The sequence below is a fragment of the Panulirus ornatus genome, chromosome 65 (assembly GCF_036320965.1).
Source record: "Panulirus ornatus isolate Po-2019 chromosome 65, ASM3632096v1, whole genome shotgun sequence".
In the NCBI taxonomy this organism is placed as follows: Eukaryota; Metazoa; Arthropoda; class Malacostraca; order Decapoda; family Palinuridae; genus Panulirus; species Panulirus ornatus.
In genome coordinates, this window is record NC_092288.1 from 7458528 (window position 1) to 7475602 (window position 17075).

Consider the following 17075-nt stretch of genomic DNA (forward strand, 5'->3'; position numbering starts at 1 on the left):
TTTTGGTGCATTACACATGACAGCTTGAGACTGAGTGTGAACGAATGTGGCCTTTGATGTCTTTTCCTAGTGCGACCTAGCGCTTGTGCCGGGAGAGGAGGGTGTCATTTCATGTGTGGTGGGGTGGCAACCGGAATTAATAAAGGCAGCAAGTATGAATTATATACATGTGTACATATGTTTGTGTATGTATATATTTGTATACATTGAAATGTATAGGTATGTATATGTGCGTGTGTGGACGTGTATGTATATACATGTGTATGTAGGTGGGTTGGGCCATTCTTTTGTTTGTTTCCTTGCGATACCTCACTAACTTGGGAGACAGCGACAAAGTAAAGTATATATGTGTGTGTGTGTGTGTGTGTAATTGCCCAAATCCAATTTCCAAGAAAGACTCCTGGTGTTACACAGAACATTTCTAAAGGCTGCACTTATTCCATAGCAGGAAAAGGAAAATGTAGACTCCTTTGGAGTGAAAAGTTCTTTAATAACAAGAATATACTTCCAGTGATTCAGCCTCTCCAAAGGTGACTTTACACTTGCAATGTAAACTCGAGAAGGCATGGTCTGGTAACATGTAAATATATATATATATATATATATATATATATATATATATATATATATATATATATATATATATATATGGGGAGAAAGAATACTTCCCACGTATTCCCTGTGTGTCGTAGGAGGCGACTAAAAGGGGAGGGAGCAGGGGGCTGGAAATCCTCCCCTCTTGTTTTTTTTGTTTTTTTTAATTTTCCAAAAGAGGGAACAGAGAAGGGGGCCAGGTGAGGATATTCCCTCCGAGGCCCAGTCCTCTGTTCTTAACGCTACCTTGCTAATGCGGGAAATGGCGAATAGTTTGAAAAAAAGAAAGAATATATATATAAAATTGCCTGGGGACCCCTTTCTTGAAAGTGTTCCAGAATTACTTTAGGACCCCATTTTCTAGAGCTCCCACAATTTCAAGGCTGTGCTACTTCCAGCAACATGAGAATGATTGACTCCTTTGGAGTGAGAAGTTCTTTATGAGACTGTAAACCCAATGTTACACCCTTGCCAAATGTAACTTTTCACCTGTGATTTAAGTGACACACACACTGTTTGTACAAACATACATGTAAGTGGTGAAAGCCTGGCATGTGATGATGTGTACCAAGGCAGCTGGAATGGATGGAATTGCAATTGAATTCCTTGAAAATGGGGTGACTGTTGACTTGTAAGGATTTTCATGGTGAAGTCACAGAATTGGCAGAATGCATATATTAGTGCCACTGCATAAAGGCAAGGAAACTAAGGTGAATGCCTTAAGTACAGAGGTACAAATTTAAGTTTATCTGGTAAGTTTTATGGAAGAGTGGTGATTGAGAGGATAGTTCCAAGCACAGAGCACTAGATAAGGAAGGAACATTTTGGCTTCAGGAGTGGTAGAGGATGCGAGTATCAGGTGCTTGCTTTGAAGAATGAGTATGAGATATAGATGAATAAAAGGATTTGTAAGTGGCATTTAAGCACATGGAGAAGGTTTATGATAGAGTTAATGGAGATGTTTTATGGAAGATGTTATGAACACATAGTGAGGAAGGGAAGGTAGTGAAAGTAGTGTGGAGTTTTAGCAAGATAGTAAAGTGTGTATGTTTAATCTTTAATCATTCTCTGGATGGGGTGTTAGGAGCAGGGGGCCTGGGAGGCAAGTTAGTTATTTGCTAAGGACATTTTAGTGGTGACAGATTTGAATGAGAATCCTCAATACTTGGTATCTGAGTTTGGGAGAGTATGCGATTGGAGAAAAGGTGAATAAAAGCAAGAGAGTTAAGACACTGGTTATTTGGTGTGTCAGTTTGAGTAGAGAAAACTAGAAGTGATATAGCAGTGAATGGAAGTATGGGAGCTGAGGTGAGTCATAGGGTTATGGAGGGAGCATAGGTTCTGGGCAATTAAGGATTGTGTGAAAGGAGGTTAAACCATGAGTGAAAAGTCACCTTTGTCAAGGCTTTATCATTTGGAGTACATTCTCGTCGAAGAATTTCACACTCAAAATGACTGCACTTACGGCTTGGGCTACAAAAGCCAATAAAAAGGTCCTGGGTAGCACCTTTCATAGAAATAAATTGTAGTGTGTGTGTGTATATGTATAAATATATATTTTTTTTTTTCATGCTATTCGCCATTTCCCACAATAGCGAGGTAGCGTTAAGAATAGAGGACTGGGCCTTTGAGGGAATATCCTCACCTGGCCCTCTTTTCCGTTCCTTCTTTTGGAAAATAAAAAAAAAAAAAAAAACGAGAGGGGAGGATTTCCAGCCCCCCGCTCCCTTCCCTTTTAGTCGCCTTCTACGACACGCAGGGAATACGTGGGAAGTATTCTTTCTCCCCTATCCCCAGGAAAATATATATATATATATATATATATATATATATATATATATATATATATATATATATATATATATATATACATATATATATATATCTCGTACTATTCGCCATTTCCCGTATTAGCGAGGTAGCGTTATCAACAGAGGACTGGGCCTTAGAGGGAATATCCTCACCTGGCCCCCCCTCTCTGTTCCTTCTTTTGGGAAAAAAAAAAAAAAGAGAGGGGAGGATTTCCAGCCACCCGCTCCCTCCCCTTTTAGTCGCCTTCTACGACACGCAGGGAATACGTGGGAAGTATTCTTTCTCCCCTATCCCTAGGGATAATATATATATATATATATATGTTTGTATATATATATTCCCTCAAAGGCCCAGTCCTCTGTTCTTAACGCTACCTCGCTATCCCGGGAAATGGCGAATAGTATGAAAAAAAAAAAATATATATATATATATATATATATATATATATATATATGTTTGTATATATATTTCTTTTTTTTCATACTATTCACCATCTCCCGCGTTAGCAAGGTAGCGTTAAGAACAGAGAAATGGGCCTTTGAGGGAATATCCTCACCTGGCCCCCTTCTCTGTTCCTTCTTTTGGAAAATTCAAAAAAAAATAATGAGAGGGGAGGATTTCCAGCCCCCCACTCCCTCCCCTTTTAGTCGCCTTCTACGACACGCAGGGAATTCGTGGGAAGTGTTCTTTCTCCCCTATCCCCAGGGATAACATATATATATATATATATATATATATATATATATATATATATATATATATAACAGAGGGGGGCCAGGTGAGGATATCCCACAAAGGCCCAGTCCTCTGTTCTTAACGCTACCTCGCTAACGCGGGAAATGGCGAATAGTTTAAAAGAAAAAGATATATATATAATATATATATATATATATATATATATATATATATATATATATATATATATATATATAAAATGCTTCTGTATTATTTACTGATAATACATTTATGGTGGCTTTCTCTTTATACTTTGCAAGCTATTTTATTTTTACCTCCTCTTTAGTACTTTTCACAGTAAACACCTTGAGATTCCATAGGAAGAAAGTAGGGTTGTCATTTATTTTTACCTTTTTGTAATTTTACAGTATACACAGAGCAGTTGCTTTAGCCACGTAACCTAGTTCAACATACCTCTCTAGTGCACTGCTTTTTGTTTTCTATAGCACCTAGACATCATCATCATAGTCCATTTTTTCCTATTTGTCTTCCTTTGTAACATTTGTCACTCTACTTTAGCTTTATAAGTGCTCTCCATTCCCTTATTAATTCCTCCCACTTGAGAATCTGCATACGTCCTTGAACTGTTACCCAAGAATTAATTTTATATACAGTTCTTGGGATTTTCTCTATCTTGCTGCTCATGCTTTTTCCATTATATATCATCTCTCTCTCTCTCACTTCCTTCAAATATTATATCCTGGGCATGCTGCCCTTGTGGCATCTTTTCTGACTTGTATTATGTACGTTGTTGCTTGTGACTCCCGAGACCCCAAGCCACTCTTCACTACACCCAACACTCCCAACTTAAAATGCTCCAACCTGCATCTGCAAGGAATTCCCAATGTTCGTTGGTCCTCGGTTGTGATGGCTCCCAAGGACTTTTTAAGTCCACCTCAAGCTACTTAGTGACTGTCATTAACTGTTAATTGAAACTGTACAATTTTTTCATAGTTATGTAACATTTCCTATGTGTCTTTGATATCAGACTAATCCAGTAAGTGATAAATTGCAGCCATTATTTCAAATCTGCATTGTACAAATATAATGGTTGGACTATCTCACTTCCCTTGCAAATACATATGTCAAACTAGTCTGGTGTTTTAGCATTGCCATTGTCAACCTTATTGTCTTCATGATGTAAACACTTCTGTTTTTATAGTCTGTCAGTGCAAACTTCCTTCCATCAAAGTTCCATAATGCTGTCTTATCATTGTGCATTAGATATTCATAACATTCAGTCATTACCCATCCTACAACACCATGCACACAATGACCAGTTCTCACAGTATGTACCATTAACTGTTAGAAATATTCACTTACTTTAGTCTGCTGTATTTTGTGTTAAAAGCACTCATAGGACTTTACACACGCTGATTTTTTTACGCGTTCTTGCATATATGAGCATTAGAAAATATTTCCTATTGCCTCCTGTAACACCTGTGCATGTAGTCTATAAATTTGACTACAGTACATATCTCTCTTCTACAGTACATATCTCTCTTCATATACAGAAGCAGTGAAAAATGTACAATTTTGAAGATCTTTCAATTGTAGTAGATTTTGTACTTCCTTTCATTCTATTAGAAGCGAGATATTTAAGTATTTCCTTTAGTTTGGGGTAAAAACACTTATCACCGTTTGGTACTTACAAACATTCCATGTCTGTTACTAAATTGCCTCATGTCTGGTACCAAATTGCCTCAGAGAGTATCCGTTATTGTAATTAAGAGATGAGCTGCCAAATCTGATCAAAGCTCAAGTAGATACTCTAAGAAATAGTAAAAAATTATAATTTTATTGATTGAAGATCTGATTTTTAGGCTTATTGATACTGTAGTAGTCAAAATTTTTACTGCTAAGCAGTTCTTAGTTACATCATGATTTTATGAATAATCATGAATAGCTGTAAGGTCTATCAGGATCACACATCCAGAAAGTCTTTTGAAGAACATGTTATGTCCACATTGTGGTAAAGAACTTCCATTTTTTCCATAAAATTATCCACCTTTTCATAGTTATTAGAGGAAAGAGGAAGTCATACTTAAAGCAAAATTGTCAGTAAGCAATCCTGAGTAATAACTATATCCAAATTGCACACTATATTTTCGTGTTACGTCCAGTTAAACTGTTCAAAGTAAAGCCTTAAGCTGCAAAATTGTCATTTCTTAAAGAAGTGCTGAAATGTCGTTCAAATTATTCTTTTCCATTCCCTTGTAGTTCACAGTGCTGTATACTTTATACCTGCTGTCTTAGTATTTAGAGAAGAATGAGCTATGGCATTGCTTCACTTTTAAGCCAGTGATGTTAAGAACTCATTGATTTTGGCTGAAGGATGTTGAGCCACACTTATTGATAGAGGAATAATAAAATGTATGAATGTAAGAAAACATATTATATACAAATAAGAAGTTTAAACTCAAGAATTTGGAGAAGCATGTTATTACTAATTAAGTGTATTTTGCTCTTTTGTTAATATTCTTTAAAATTTAATGCAATTTGATCATTTATGTTTTAGAGCCCTACAGAATTGGAAGTCTCTCTGTGGATGCCTCTGCAGTATATGCCAAGCTAACATAAGTTGTCTTGCATCTTTGTAACGTGAACGCTATACATCACATTTTTTCTGCATTAGATATTTTCACCTTTGGATTTTTGGTAGTTTTTCATAATTTTGCACATAGTTTGTGTAGTTTGATGTTAACACTTAATGTATTGGATTATTTTTTATATTTTTGGTGAAAAGTGTATTCATTTTGTTGTATTTTATGAATACACTGGTGTGAAAACCTTGCTTTTACAATATTTTCTGGAGACTGGAAATATAATTAGTAACACAAACTAATTTCTCAAATGTACTGGCAGAACACAATTGCCTCCCAAGTGCTGCAGATGTCTTGTTTGAGTTTCACAAAGCTACATCTTTTGTTAATGGTTACAATTTTATTTAATAAGGTAATTTCTTACAGCCTCCATTAGCGTTGCCCCACGCACCCATGGTGTCGCACGCTGCAGGAGTGGTGATGCCTTCGCCCGCTCTAGCCTCACCTGCTGGCTCGCCCCATTCGGCCCACCCGGCACCCCCTCAACATCCCGCCGCACCCCACAATCCTCCCTGTTCTACACTCTTCATCGCAAACCTTGGCCCAAATGTCGCCGAGCATGAACTCAAGGATATTTTCTCCAGGTAGGACCTGGAATGAATGAATTTTATGAAATTGTTGGTAATGGTGCTTATGATGGTAATAGTGATGATAATGGCAGCAATCGAATGCATTAACAACTTTGTATTAAGGCTTAACTAACAATGGATTGATGAACATTATGCACTGAAGGGAGAGGGAATACTTTAGTCCTATAAACAGAAAAGTACAAGTGCCTTAAACTGCATGGTAAAGCACTCAGATGTTACTCTAAAGCTTTAGATTTTATCTCCATGTTCCAACCCAACCTCCACTACCGATGACAAGCAAGATGGCAGCAGCAATGCAAATGGGTACAACTGAACTGTGATCTGTGCTAGTTATAACTGTACATTTCCCTGTGCTTGTAAGATAAATTCCCCTCTACATACACAGTTGCAGTTTTGTCTTAAGAATTACCTAAGGATTAATGTATTCATTTTGCTGTTTTGCCATTGGATAAATTATAGTCATAACTGCAGTTATTTCACTGACTATTGCATTTTCTTTTTTGAGACATTCAACTTTTTGATTGTAGATATTTTATGAAAAATTTAACCTTCAGAAGTGCATAACACTAATCAAGAATGTTTCCTTCACTTTTTAGTAACACTGCAGTGTGCACAACAGTAGCCCAGTTTCACCATAGTTGAATGTGTAGCCTCAGTTTACTATGCCTTGTTGGTTGCACCCTATTTCCTAGATCACTTGGTAATATTTCCCAATGCAAGATGATGTGGTGGCTATTAAAAGCAATTTAACTGCACAATTCCTCAATCTCTGTACCTTGCAAGAGCCACATTTAGTGTTGGATGCTCATTTCCCATATCTTGAGGCTGGCCCATCTCTCACCAATGGTACCAAGTCTTTTCCCCCCTTTTCCCACCCTTTCATGAGCATATATAGTTGACCATCTCCACCATATCCCTGAAACTAACCTTGACAATAGGTCTTCAGGTTTTTTTTCTGTCCAACTTTAAATTGAACTTTTATAAACTGACTAGACCTCTTCATTGAAGTACCCTAACATCTCGAGCCATCCTAATAATTGAGCAAAATGAAAGTTATGAAATATACACTAAACTTGCTACTAACATCAAGTAGCATTTTCGAAACAATACTATTCTCTTCATCTGTATCACAGTTACTGTGATAGTCATTGCCGATACATCAGGACTAGGATTTTTTCTTTAACTCTGACTACTAGGATGTATATAATTTCCTTTCCTCATTGGTGGTTCTTTTCCTTTGCTATGTTCAACACTACAGCCAACTTGGTCTGCCTTGTATTTTTTAATCCCACAGTTCCCTTAAATTTGGCTGCCATGAACATCCTTCCTCTTATTATTTCTCCCTCTTTTGCTTTTCTGGATTTTGTTGTTTCTCTGCGTACACTTTCCTTCATATGTATACTTGCTGTGGCAGTTTTCTTACCACATGCAAATAGCCGCTACTTCACTTCCATAAATATTTCATCATGCAAAAGTATTTAGAACGTACTTCAAGCATAGCAGTTGGGTCTTCCACTCTTAAGGGTGATAAGAAAAGCAGCAGCTGAAATGTTTGAAGGTTTTTCTACATGCACCATTCTCCTTTGAATGCAAGAAGGGCATTAGGGAAGTGAAAGATGGCAAAGTCTCTTCACGTTATCACTAGCCTTCAATTTATTACAGTCCTATATGTCTTTTGTATCCTATGGTTGTAGTGGATTTTGTGCTCTTTTCAACCTGCCTTGAACTAACATAGTGCTCACCTAACATCTCCCCTCAGTCTGTCAGATTATCACTTATTTTCCTATTTGCCATTTCTTTTTTGTATCGTTACAGTTATCTTATTCTGTTTTTCTCTTATTCCTTGTTCCCTCGCACTCATCATCTCTTTTTCCCCCTCTTACTATGTTGATCAGTACTTTTGCACTTTGTTTTCATGTTCCTTTCTTGTAAGATAGGACAATCAGAATTTCCATATACAATGTAGAAACACTGCCTTTCCTGGTTCTTCTTTGAGAATCTCTATGTGCAGTGTTTTCACCCTTTTTTACTACTCTTCTGTTGTACTGTTCATGTCTTATCTCCAAGTTGCTTTATTTCTCTCCAGAGTTGGTTCATTTCATGAGCCTTGAGAGAAACCCCATAACCCCCTACCTTCTGGTGAGGTGAATGCCTTTCACCCCTTATTAATAATAACTACCTGTACTGTACAGTGCTAAAACCCACATACCAACCAATCATCAACTCCTAATTGGAGATAATGTCATTGTTCCTTGGCTGTTGGTACCAGTCTTCCCCACAGGTCTGTTCATAGCTTCACATGTATTTACAAGCCTGGTAGCCTTTCCGCTTCCAAGAGCAATTTTTCCCTTGAGGCTTTAGTTATACTTCACGTGCAGTTTTCTAGTAATCATAAAATCAGCTGAGGAATATGTCAATCATGGATTACTAGTCCAAAATATTTTTTAAAAAGCAGGTTTTATCACCAAGCGAGAAAAGTCATCTTTGATTCCTCGGCAGAATTGTACTTGGCAATACTCGGCAAGCTGCTGTGTTACACTATTGTTGTGTGGCCATCAGCAACTCAAGGGTGGGCTGTTTTGGTACCTGCTTCTTTCTCTACTCATCGAAGCTTTGGAACTTCCTACCTTCTCATGACCTGGCACATTTCGAAAGACAGGTCTTTCACTTCCTCCAAAATTCGTATATACTTTTCCTTGTCTTTTCTTTTTCCATTTCATAATTCTTTATATTTCAATGAAGGCTCAGCCTTGATTTAGACTTTTGTCCATGACTGGAGCCTTCAACAATAACATCAACAACAAAAAAGTTCATTCAGTCTCCTTACTTTAGATTACACAAGCATTGCCTTAACAGTTCCGTTCCAGTCCAAGGTGTCTAGGCATATCCTAGAGTACCTTTAGAGAACATTTACTAGTGCAACTTGTTGCAATGCCATGGGGAGACTTTAGGCAGAAAAGTTTCTATTCTGGGTGAAGAAGCTTTTCCATCTTTTATCAGAAATCCTCAGGAAGCTTTACACAAAGAACTTCTGGATGTCTTGAGGTGGTGGACAGATATGAGGACTCTCCAAAGTCCTGTGCCTTGGACAGTTCCTCCCACCTCCTAGATGATCAGGATGGATGCTTAGACTCATGGTTACAGCTACAATGAAGATTGTGTAATCTGGGTTTATAGAAGGAGGAACAAGAATCTGTATATGTCAACATAAAGTATTAGTGGTTTGCATCATTTTTCATGTCTTGGAAGTATCAATGGTTTCCATAATTCTTCATGTCTTGAATCCAGAATTCTGTTTTTCATGGACAACTAAGGCAATCTACTATCCAATGAACAAGGCTCCTGCAGATTCCTTCTTTTCTTGGGAAAAACAATATTCCCTAGCAGTGTAAAAGAGCTTGTTTCTCCATGTGTACTATATTCAAGTTTTTGTGTATGGGGAGATGCCCCTTCAGGTTTGATATCCTCATTAACAGAATGTCAACAGGGAGAGATGAATTCAGCTGGGTTTTGTCATTAAGATTTTCTCATTTGGTGAAACTTCCACCAAGGCAAATGCCATGTTGTTATCCTGTGTATTTTCAATGTTTGATCAGAGGCAGTAGTACCCGGTATTCTAATTCTCTTAGAACTGAATTTTCTCCCCAAGTATGTCTTCAGGGGAAAGTTTTCATCCCATCTAAATGGTTTATGTGATTTGGTCATTTGTTCGTGAGTCAAAATTGGTGCCAAAAATATTTTCAGCTTTGCAGTACACCTAAGATCATACTTTACATTTTCTTCATCACCCAAGCCTAATGTCAAAGTTCTGAATTTGAAAATTTACACTTTTATTTTCTCAAACGTTTTCACAAAATATTATTTGGAGAGTATTTAGAAAATAATTAATTATTTTTTTTATTTGCTTTGTCGCTGTCTCCCGCATTTGCAAGGTAGCGCAAGGAAACAGATGAAAGAAATGGCCCAACCCACCCCCATACACATGTATATACATACACGTCCACACACGCAAATATACATACCCAAACATCTCAATGTACACATATATATATATATATATACACACACAGACACATACATATATACACATGCACACAATTCACACTATCTGCCTTTATTCATTCCCATCGCCACCTCGCCACACATGGAATAACATCCCCCTCCCCCCTCATGTGTGCGAGGTAGTGCTAGGAAAAGACAACAAAGGCCCCATTCATTCACACTCAGTCTCTTGCTGTCATGCAATAATGCCCGAAACCACTGCTTCCTTTCCACATCCAGTCCCCACAGAACTTTCCATGGTTTACCCCAGATGCTTCACTTGCCCTGATTCAATCCATTTACAGCACGTCAACCCCAGTATACCACATCGATCCAATTCACTCTATTCCTTGCCTGCCTTTCACCCTCCTGCATGTTCAGGCCCCAATCACTCAAAATCTTTTTCACTCCATCTTTCCACCTACAATTTGGTCTCCCACTTCTCCTCATTCCCTCCACCTCTGACACATGTATCCTCTTTGTCAATCTTTCCTCATTCATTCTCTCCATGTGACCAAACCATTTCAAAACACCCTCTTATGCTCTCACAACCACAGTCTTTTTATTACCACATCTCTCTTACCCTTTCATTATTTACTCAATCAAACCACCTCACACCACATATTGTCTTCAAACATCTCATTTCCAACACATCCACCTTCCTCTGCACAACCCATGCCTCACAACCATATAACATTATTGGAACCATTATTCCTTCAAACATACCCATTTTTGCTCTCCTAGACAACATTCTCGCTTCCACCTATTCTTCAACGCTCCCAGAACCTTCGCCCCCTCCCCACCCTGTGACTCACTTTCACTTCCATGGTTCTATCCGCTGCTAAATCCACTCCCAGAAGTCTGAAACATGTCACTTCCTACAGTTTTTCTCCATTCAAACTTAACTCCCAATTAACTTGTCCCTTAACCCTACTGAACCTAATAACCATGCTCTTATTCACATTTACTCTCAGCTTTCTTCTTTCACACACTTTACCAAACTCAGTCACCAACTTCTGGAGTTTCTCACTCGAAACAACCACAAGCTGAGTAAAAAGGAGTAAATTAAGAAAATATCCCTTATGATTTTTCTTTAGAAGACTATAACCAGAGATCTCCTTTCCTTATACCCTGTTGATTCTTTGAGGAAATTGGTAATCACTAGAGATTACCAAAGGGGAACTGCTTGATTGTATCCAGGAATGTTGAACCTTTTTTCAGCAAGGAACATATTTTCCAGGACTGAGACTTGTTTTCTTGGTCCAGATTGGCCTGTATGTCAGAGCCTGTGAATTTTGCATGGTAGCCTCCAACTTTAGCTTTGTTGAGGAGCTTCTCCTCAAAGGAGACCAACAATCAAAGTCTTTAGTATTCCTCTAATGCAGTATAAGTTAAAAAGATACCTTACTTCAGATATTGAGAGTCTTCCTAATGTGATCCATGCCACTGTTGAGTTAGAAGGCTCCTATTGTGCAAAAGATGACTCTTGAAGTGCTCTCTTTTGCACTACTTTATCCTCTTTCTGAATAAGGTTTTTCTCTAACCCTTCTCAAGGGAAATTTTTGATGTCCAGGTTGGTGTCCTGTGAGCATTTTTCCTTGGCTGTTTCCCGTCCTTCCATCCCATTTCAAAAAATTCTTCTCTTTAATGGTCACAGTAACTGCTGTCAGTTTGATGTCTGTGTTCCAAGAATTACGAGGCAGGTCCTTACCAATAGTCAGGAAATGATAACGTCATCACCGAGTGGACATTGCTGATTGGTCAGTGGATAGACTTGGATGGATCCAAAGTCCACTATCATGGAAAAGATGGTCAGTGATGAGTGGGAGGCATTTAGTTAACCAGAAGGCAGGAATTTAAGAGGTTTCTGACCCTGAAGGGTCCTATAGACTTCTAAAAGCTTACAAGACATCATTCCAGAGAGAAAAGACTTCCATATTTCAAAGCTTACTTTTTTTTTCTTATATACACTCTGCTCTCCTTCATCAGTTTTCATATGCTTGTATAAAAGAGGTTTGTGATCTTGGTATCTTTCTCTGATCTCCCATCCTTTGTGTCTTGGACACGGTACCATGGCTAGAGTCACACCTACCTCACACCCTGCCTGCTTTGGTCCACAGCTTCCATGGCTATGTTCGCCTGCGCATGCACACTAAGGGAGACACCCCTGTTGCCTTTGTCGAGTTCTCTGATGTGAGGTTTGCCTCTGCGGCTCTCACTTCACTGCAGGGCTTTGTCTTGGTATCCTCGGATCGGGGTGGAATCCGCATCGAGTACGCCAAGAGTAAAATGGGCGAGGTTGGTACGTACCTTTTAGGTATTAATATAAGGTCATGCAAGTGGCAACTCGTAATGGGAACATTTCCCGTAAAAATATTTTTCCACTGTTGTGTGGCACTAGGGGAAACATTTAAATGCAATTACATTGTAATTGTAAATGGATATATGGTAGAGTATCAGATTTTTGTTAATTTCTGATATTGAACATGGTTCATGTTTTCCAGTGGTACCCTCCTCATTTTCATAACTTAATGGATGTGCTTTGCTCAGTCTTATATAAAAAGTTGCTGGATGTACCTTGCTATTACTCCATCATGAGTCCTTCAGTTGCTAGATTTGGCCATCCTCCCATATTATGAAGAGAGCAAGAAGCTGCATGAAATAAAATAATAAAGCATGGACCCCTACCCATTACCTACCCCATACCTTTACTTTTATGGCTATGGAAGGAGTTACTGTCAATATATGTAAAAGGATTTCTATTGATTATATTCATCTGATAATGGTACTTTGAATATTTAGTAACATATTTGTATATTGTATGATATTGTAGGAAAGGAAATTTTCTGCACTGTTCAAAGATGTATGGGAGTTAACACTTATTAGGTTTTCCATAGCCTTATGCAGAAGACTCATGCTTGCACATGCTTCACACTTCACCTCTACATTTAAGCATTGCTTCCTTAAAAGTCTTCCTCTCCCTACTTTTCTCTTACTCTAATCCTATTCATAAATATTGTTCCTCCTCTTCCTAAACCCACCATAAACTTTTGCACCTACTTCTACTATATCATAATCAGACATTCCACCAGCTGCTCCTTTAAGCACATTTACATCAAACAACCTCTCCTGTGCATACATGTCAGTCAACACCCAGTCCAGTAATGTATGTTGACCCCAAACCATTCATCCAAGTTCACTTGTTTTATACCTCATATTCTTGATCCCCTTTCCTCTGTCAACACACAGATCAACCGGTTCACCCTATTGCCATTTTCAGTGGGGACCTCAACGTCCCCCAGTTATATCCTCAGTTGTCATATCACCAATCCTTTCCCTTAGATCAATAAAAACAGGATTTGGTCCCTTGCATCAAAACTTCTTAAACACTCACTCAACTTCTCCCATAACAACACTCATTTCTTCTTTCACATCTAACTGTACCTCTCATAACTAACTTTCATTCTAACTCACAGCATTATTGAACTTACACTTTTTTAGTCTTACACCACATTCATCATCAAAGTGCCACCCTGTCCCTCATTCTTGTTCAGTCACTGACCCCAGACTTTAACCACTTGATATTCCCAAACCATTTTGTTGTCCTTTTCTTCAAACTTTCTTACATTCAGTGCTAGAATATCCAGGTTTCTTTTGTCAGACATAACACCTGCCTCTTCCTTATTTCCATCCTTATTACAACCACACACATTCAGACACACCAGCCTGAGCTGTCAAGGACAAGGCCTCACCTGACTCCTTCTGTTTCTGTCTTTGGAAAAGCTAGCTGTAAGTGGAAAGGGTTTTCAGCCCTATGCTCCCAATACACAAAAATGCACTTGGGAACTTACTGTGTTTCATTTTCCTCATGGTTATCAACAAATACTAGATCACACACACCACTGTGACCTACTTCAATTATATATATATATATATATATATATATTGGAAAGGATCACAATTTTGCGTGTGATCAAGATTTTCCTATGAGTCCACTTATCGTGTTTCATTTTACCCGTGGACTCGTAGGAATATATATATATATATATATATATATATATATATATATATATATATATATCCCTGGGGATAGGGGAGAAAGAATACTTCCCACGTATTCCCTGCGTGTTGTAGAAGGCGACTAAAAGGTGAGGGAGCGGGTGGCTGGAAATCCTCCCCTCTTTTTTTTTTTTCCCAAAAGAAGGAACAGAGAAGGGGGCCAGGTGAGGATATTCCCTCTAAGGCCCAGTCCTCTGTTCTTAACGCTACCTCGCTAATGCGGGAAATGGCGAATAGTATGAAAGAAAAAGATATATATATATATATATATATATATATATATATATATATATATATATATATATATATATATATTATCCCTGGGGATAGGGGAGAAAGAATACTTCCCACGTATTCCCTGCGTGTCGTAGAAGGCGACTAAAAGGGGAGGGAGTGGGTGGCTGGAAATCCTCCCCTCTCGTTTTTTTTAATTTTCCAAAAGAAGGAACAGAGAAGGGGGCCAGGTGAGGATATTTCCTCAAAGGCCCAGTCGGGCCAGGTGAGGATATTCCCTCAAAGGCCCAGTCCTCTGTTCTTAACGCTACCTCGCTGATGCGGGAAATGATGAATAGTATGAAAGGAAAGAAAGATACATATATATATATATTATCCCTGGGGATAGGGGATTAAGAGTACTTCCCACGTATTCCCTGCGTGTCGTAGAAGGCGACTAAAAGGGGAGGGAGTGGGGGGCTGGAAATCCTCCCCTCTCGTTTTTTTTTTTTTTTTAATTTTCCAAAAGAAGGAACAGAGGGGGCCAGGTGAGGATATTCCAAAAAAGGCCCAGTCCTCTGTTCTTAACGCTACCTCGCTAACGCGGGAAATGGCGAATAGTTTAAAAGAAAAAAAGGTATATATATATATATATATATATATATATATATATATATATATATATATATATATATATATATAATCCCTGGGGATAGGGGAAAAAGAATACTTCCCACGTATTCCCTGTGTGTCGTAGAAAGTGACTTCAAGGGGTGGGAGTGGGGGGGCTGGAGGCTGGAAATCCTCCCCTCCAGTTTTTACTTCTCCAAAAGAAGGAACAGAGAAGGGAGCCTAGTGAGGATTTTCCCTCTAAAGCTCAGTCCTTTGTTCTTGACACTACCTCGCTAATGCGGGAAATGGTGAATATGTATGTATGGCATGAGGTAGTTTGAAAAAGTAAGTAATGAAAGGGTAAGAGAGATGTGTGGAAATAAAAAGAGTGTGGTTGAGAGTGCAGAAGAGGGTGTGTTGAAATGGTTTGGACCTATGGAGAGAATGCGTGAGGAAAGATCAACAAAGAGGATATGTGTGTCATAGGTGGAAGGAACAAGGAGAAGCAGGAAACCAAATTGGAGGTGGAAGGATGTAGTAAAAAAGATTTTGAGCGATCAGGGCCCGGACATACAGGAGGGTGAGAGGCGTGCAAGGAATAGAGCGAATTGGAATGATGTGGTATACTGGGCTCGACATGCTGTCATTGGACTGAACAAGGGCATGTGAAACGTCTTGGGTAAACCACCGAAAGGTCTCTGGGGCCTGAATGTGGATGGGGAGCTATGGTTTTGGTGCATTTCACATAACAGCAAGAGACAGTGTGAACGAATGAGGCCTTTATTGTCTTTTCCTGGTGCTACCTCACTGAAGCAGAGGGGTAGTGATGCTGTTTTCTGTCTGTGGGGCGGGATGTCACCTGGAATGGATGAGGGCAAGCAAGTATGAATATGTACAAGTGTATACATGTATATGTATATATGTGTATATGTTATCCCTTTGGATAAGGGAGAAAGAATACTTCCCATATATTCCCAGTATGTCATAAAAGGCGACCAAGGGGGAGGCAGAGGGGCACTGGAAATCATCCCCTCCAGTTTTTACTTTTCCAAAAGAAGGAAGAGAACAGGGCCAAGTGAGGATTTTCCCTCCTATGCTCAGTCCTGTTTTCTTGATGTCACCTCGCTAATGCAGGAAATTGCGAATGTGTATAAAAAAAAGAATGTGTATACGTTGATATATATATATATATATATATATATATATATATATATATATATATATATATATATATATATATGTATGTATATGTACATGTATTGGCATTTATGTATACATATGTGTCTATATGAGTGGATGGGCCATTCTTCGTCTGTTTCCTGGCGCTACCTTGCTGATACGGGAAATGGCAATCAAGTGGAATAATAGAGAGAATATTTTCCACGTGTTCCTGCGTGTTGTAGAAGGTGACTAAAAGGGGAGGGAGCAGGTGGCTGGAAATCCTCCCTTCCCGTTTTTTATTTTTCCAAAAAGGGACAGGGAAGGGAGCCAAGTGAGGATATTCCCTCTAAGGTTCAGCCCTCTGTTCTTAAAGCTACCTCGCTAATGCGGGAAATGGCGAATACATATGAAAATATATATTTCTCTCATACTATTCGCCATTTCCCGCATTAGCGAGGTAGCGATATATATATATATATATATATATATATATATATATATATATATATATATATATATATGAGCATATCATATGCTCATACATATATATTTTTGCACACCTTTCACCCTCCTGCATGTTCAGGCCCCGATCACTCAAAATCTTTTTCACTCCATCTTTCCACCTCCAATTTGGTCTCCCACTTCTCGTTCCCTC

General features: G+C 38.6%; 1 protein-coding gene across 12 annotated transcripts in view; it reads left to right on the top strand.

Annotated features, from left to right (window-relative positions):
• cpo (couch potato) overlaps nucleotides 1-17075 on the top strand; it is a 245170-nt gene that overhangs the window by 215230 nt on the left and 12865 nt on the right. For 8 of the 12 annotated variants that reach the window (XM_071657934.1, XM_071657941.1, XM_071657935.1 and 5 more), the window contains 2 exons: nucleotides 6111-6328; nucleotides 12496-12673. In XM_071657934.1, coding sequence (XP_071514035.1) covers nucleotides 6111-6328; nucleotides 12496-12673 — 396 coding nt within the window. Of the gene's footprint in view, nucleotides 1-6110; nucleotides 6329-12495; nucleotides 12678-17075 lie in introns of all 12 variants that reach the window. The other 4 variants (XR_011712175.1, XM_071657943.1, XM_071657942.1 and 1 more) reach the window with 2 other exon arrangements.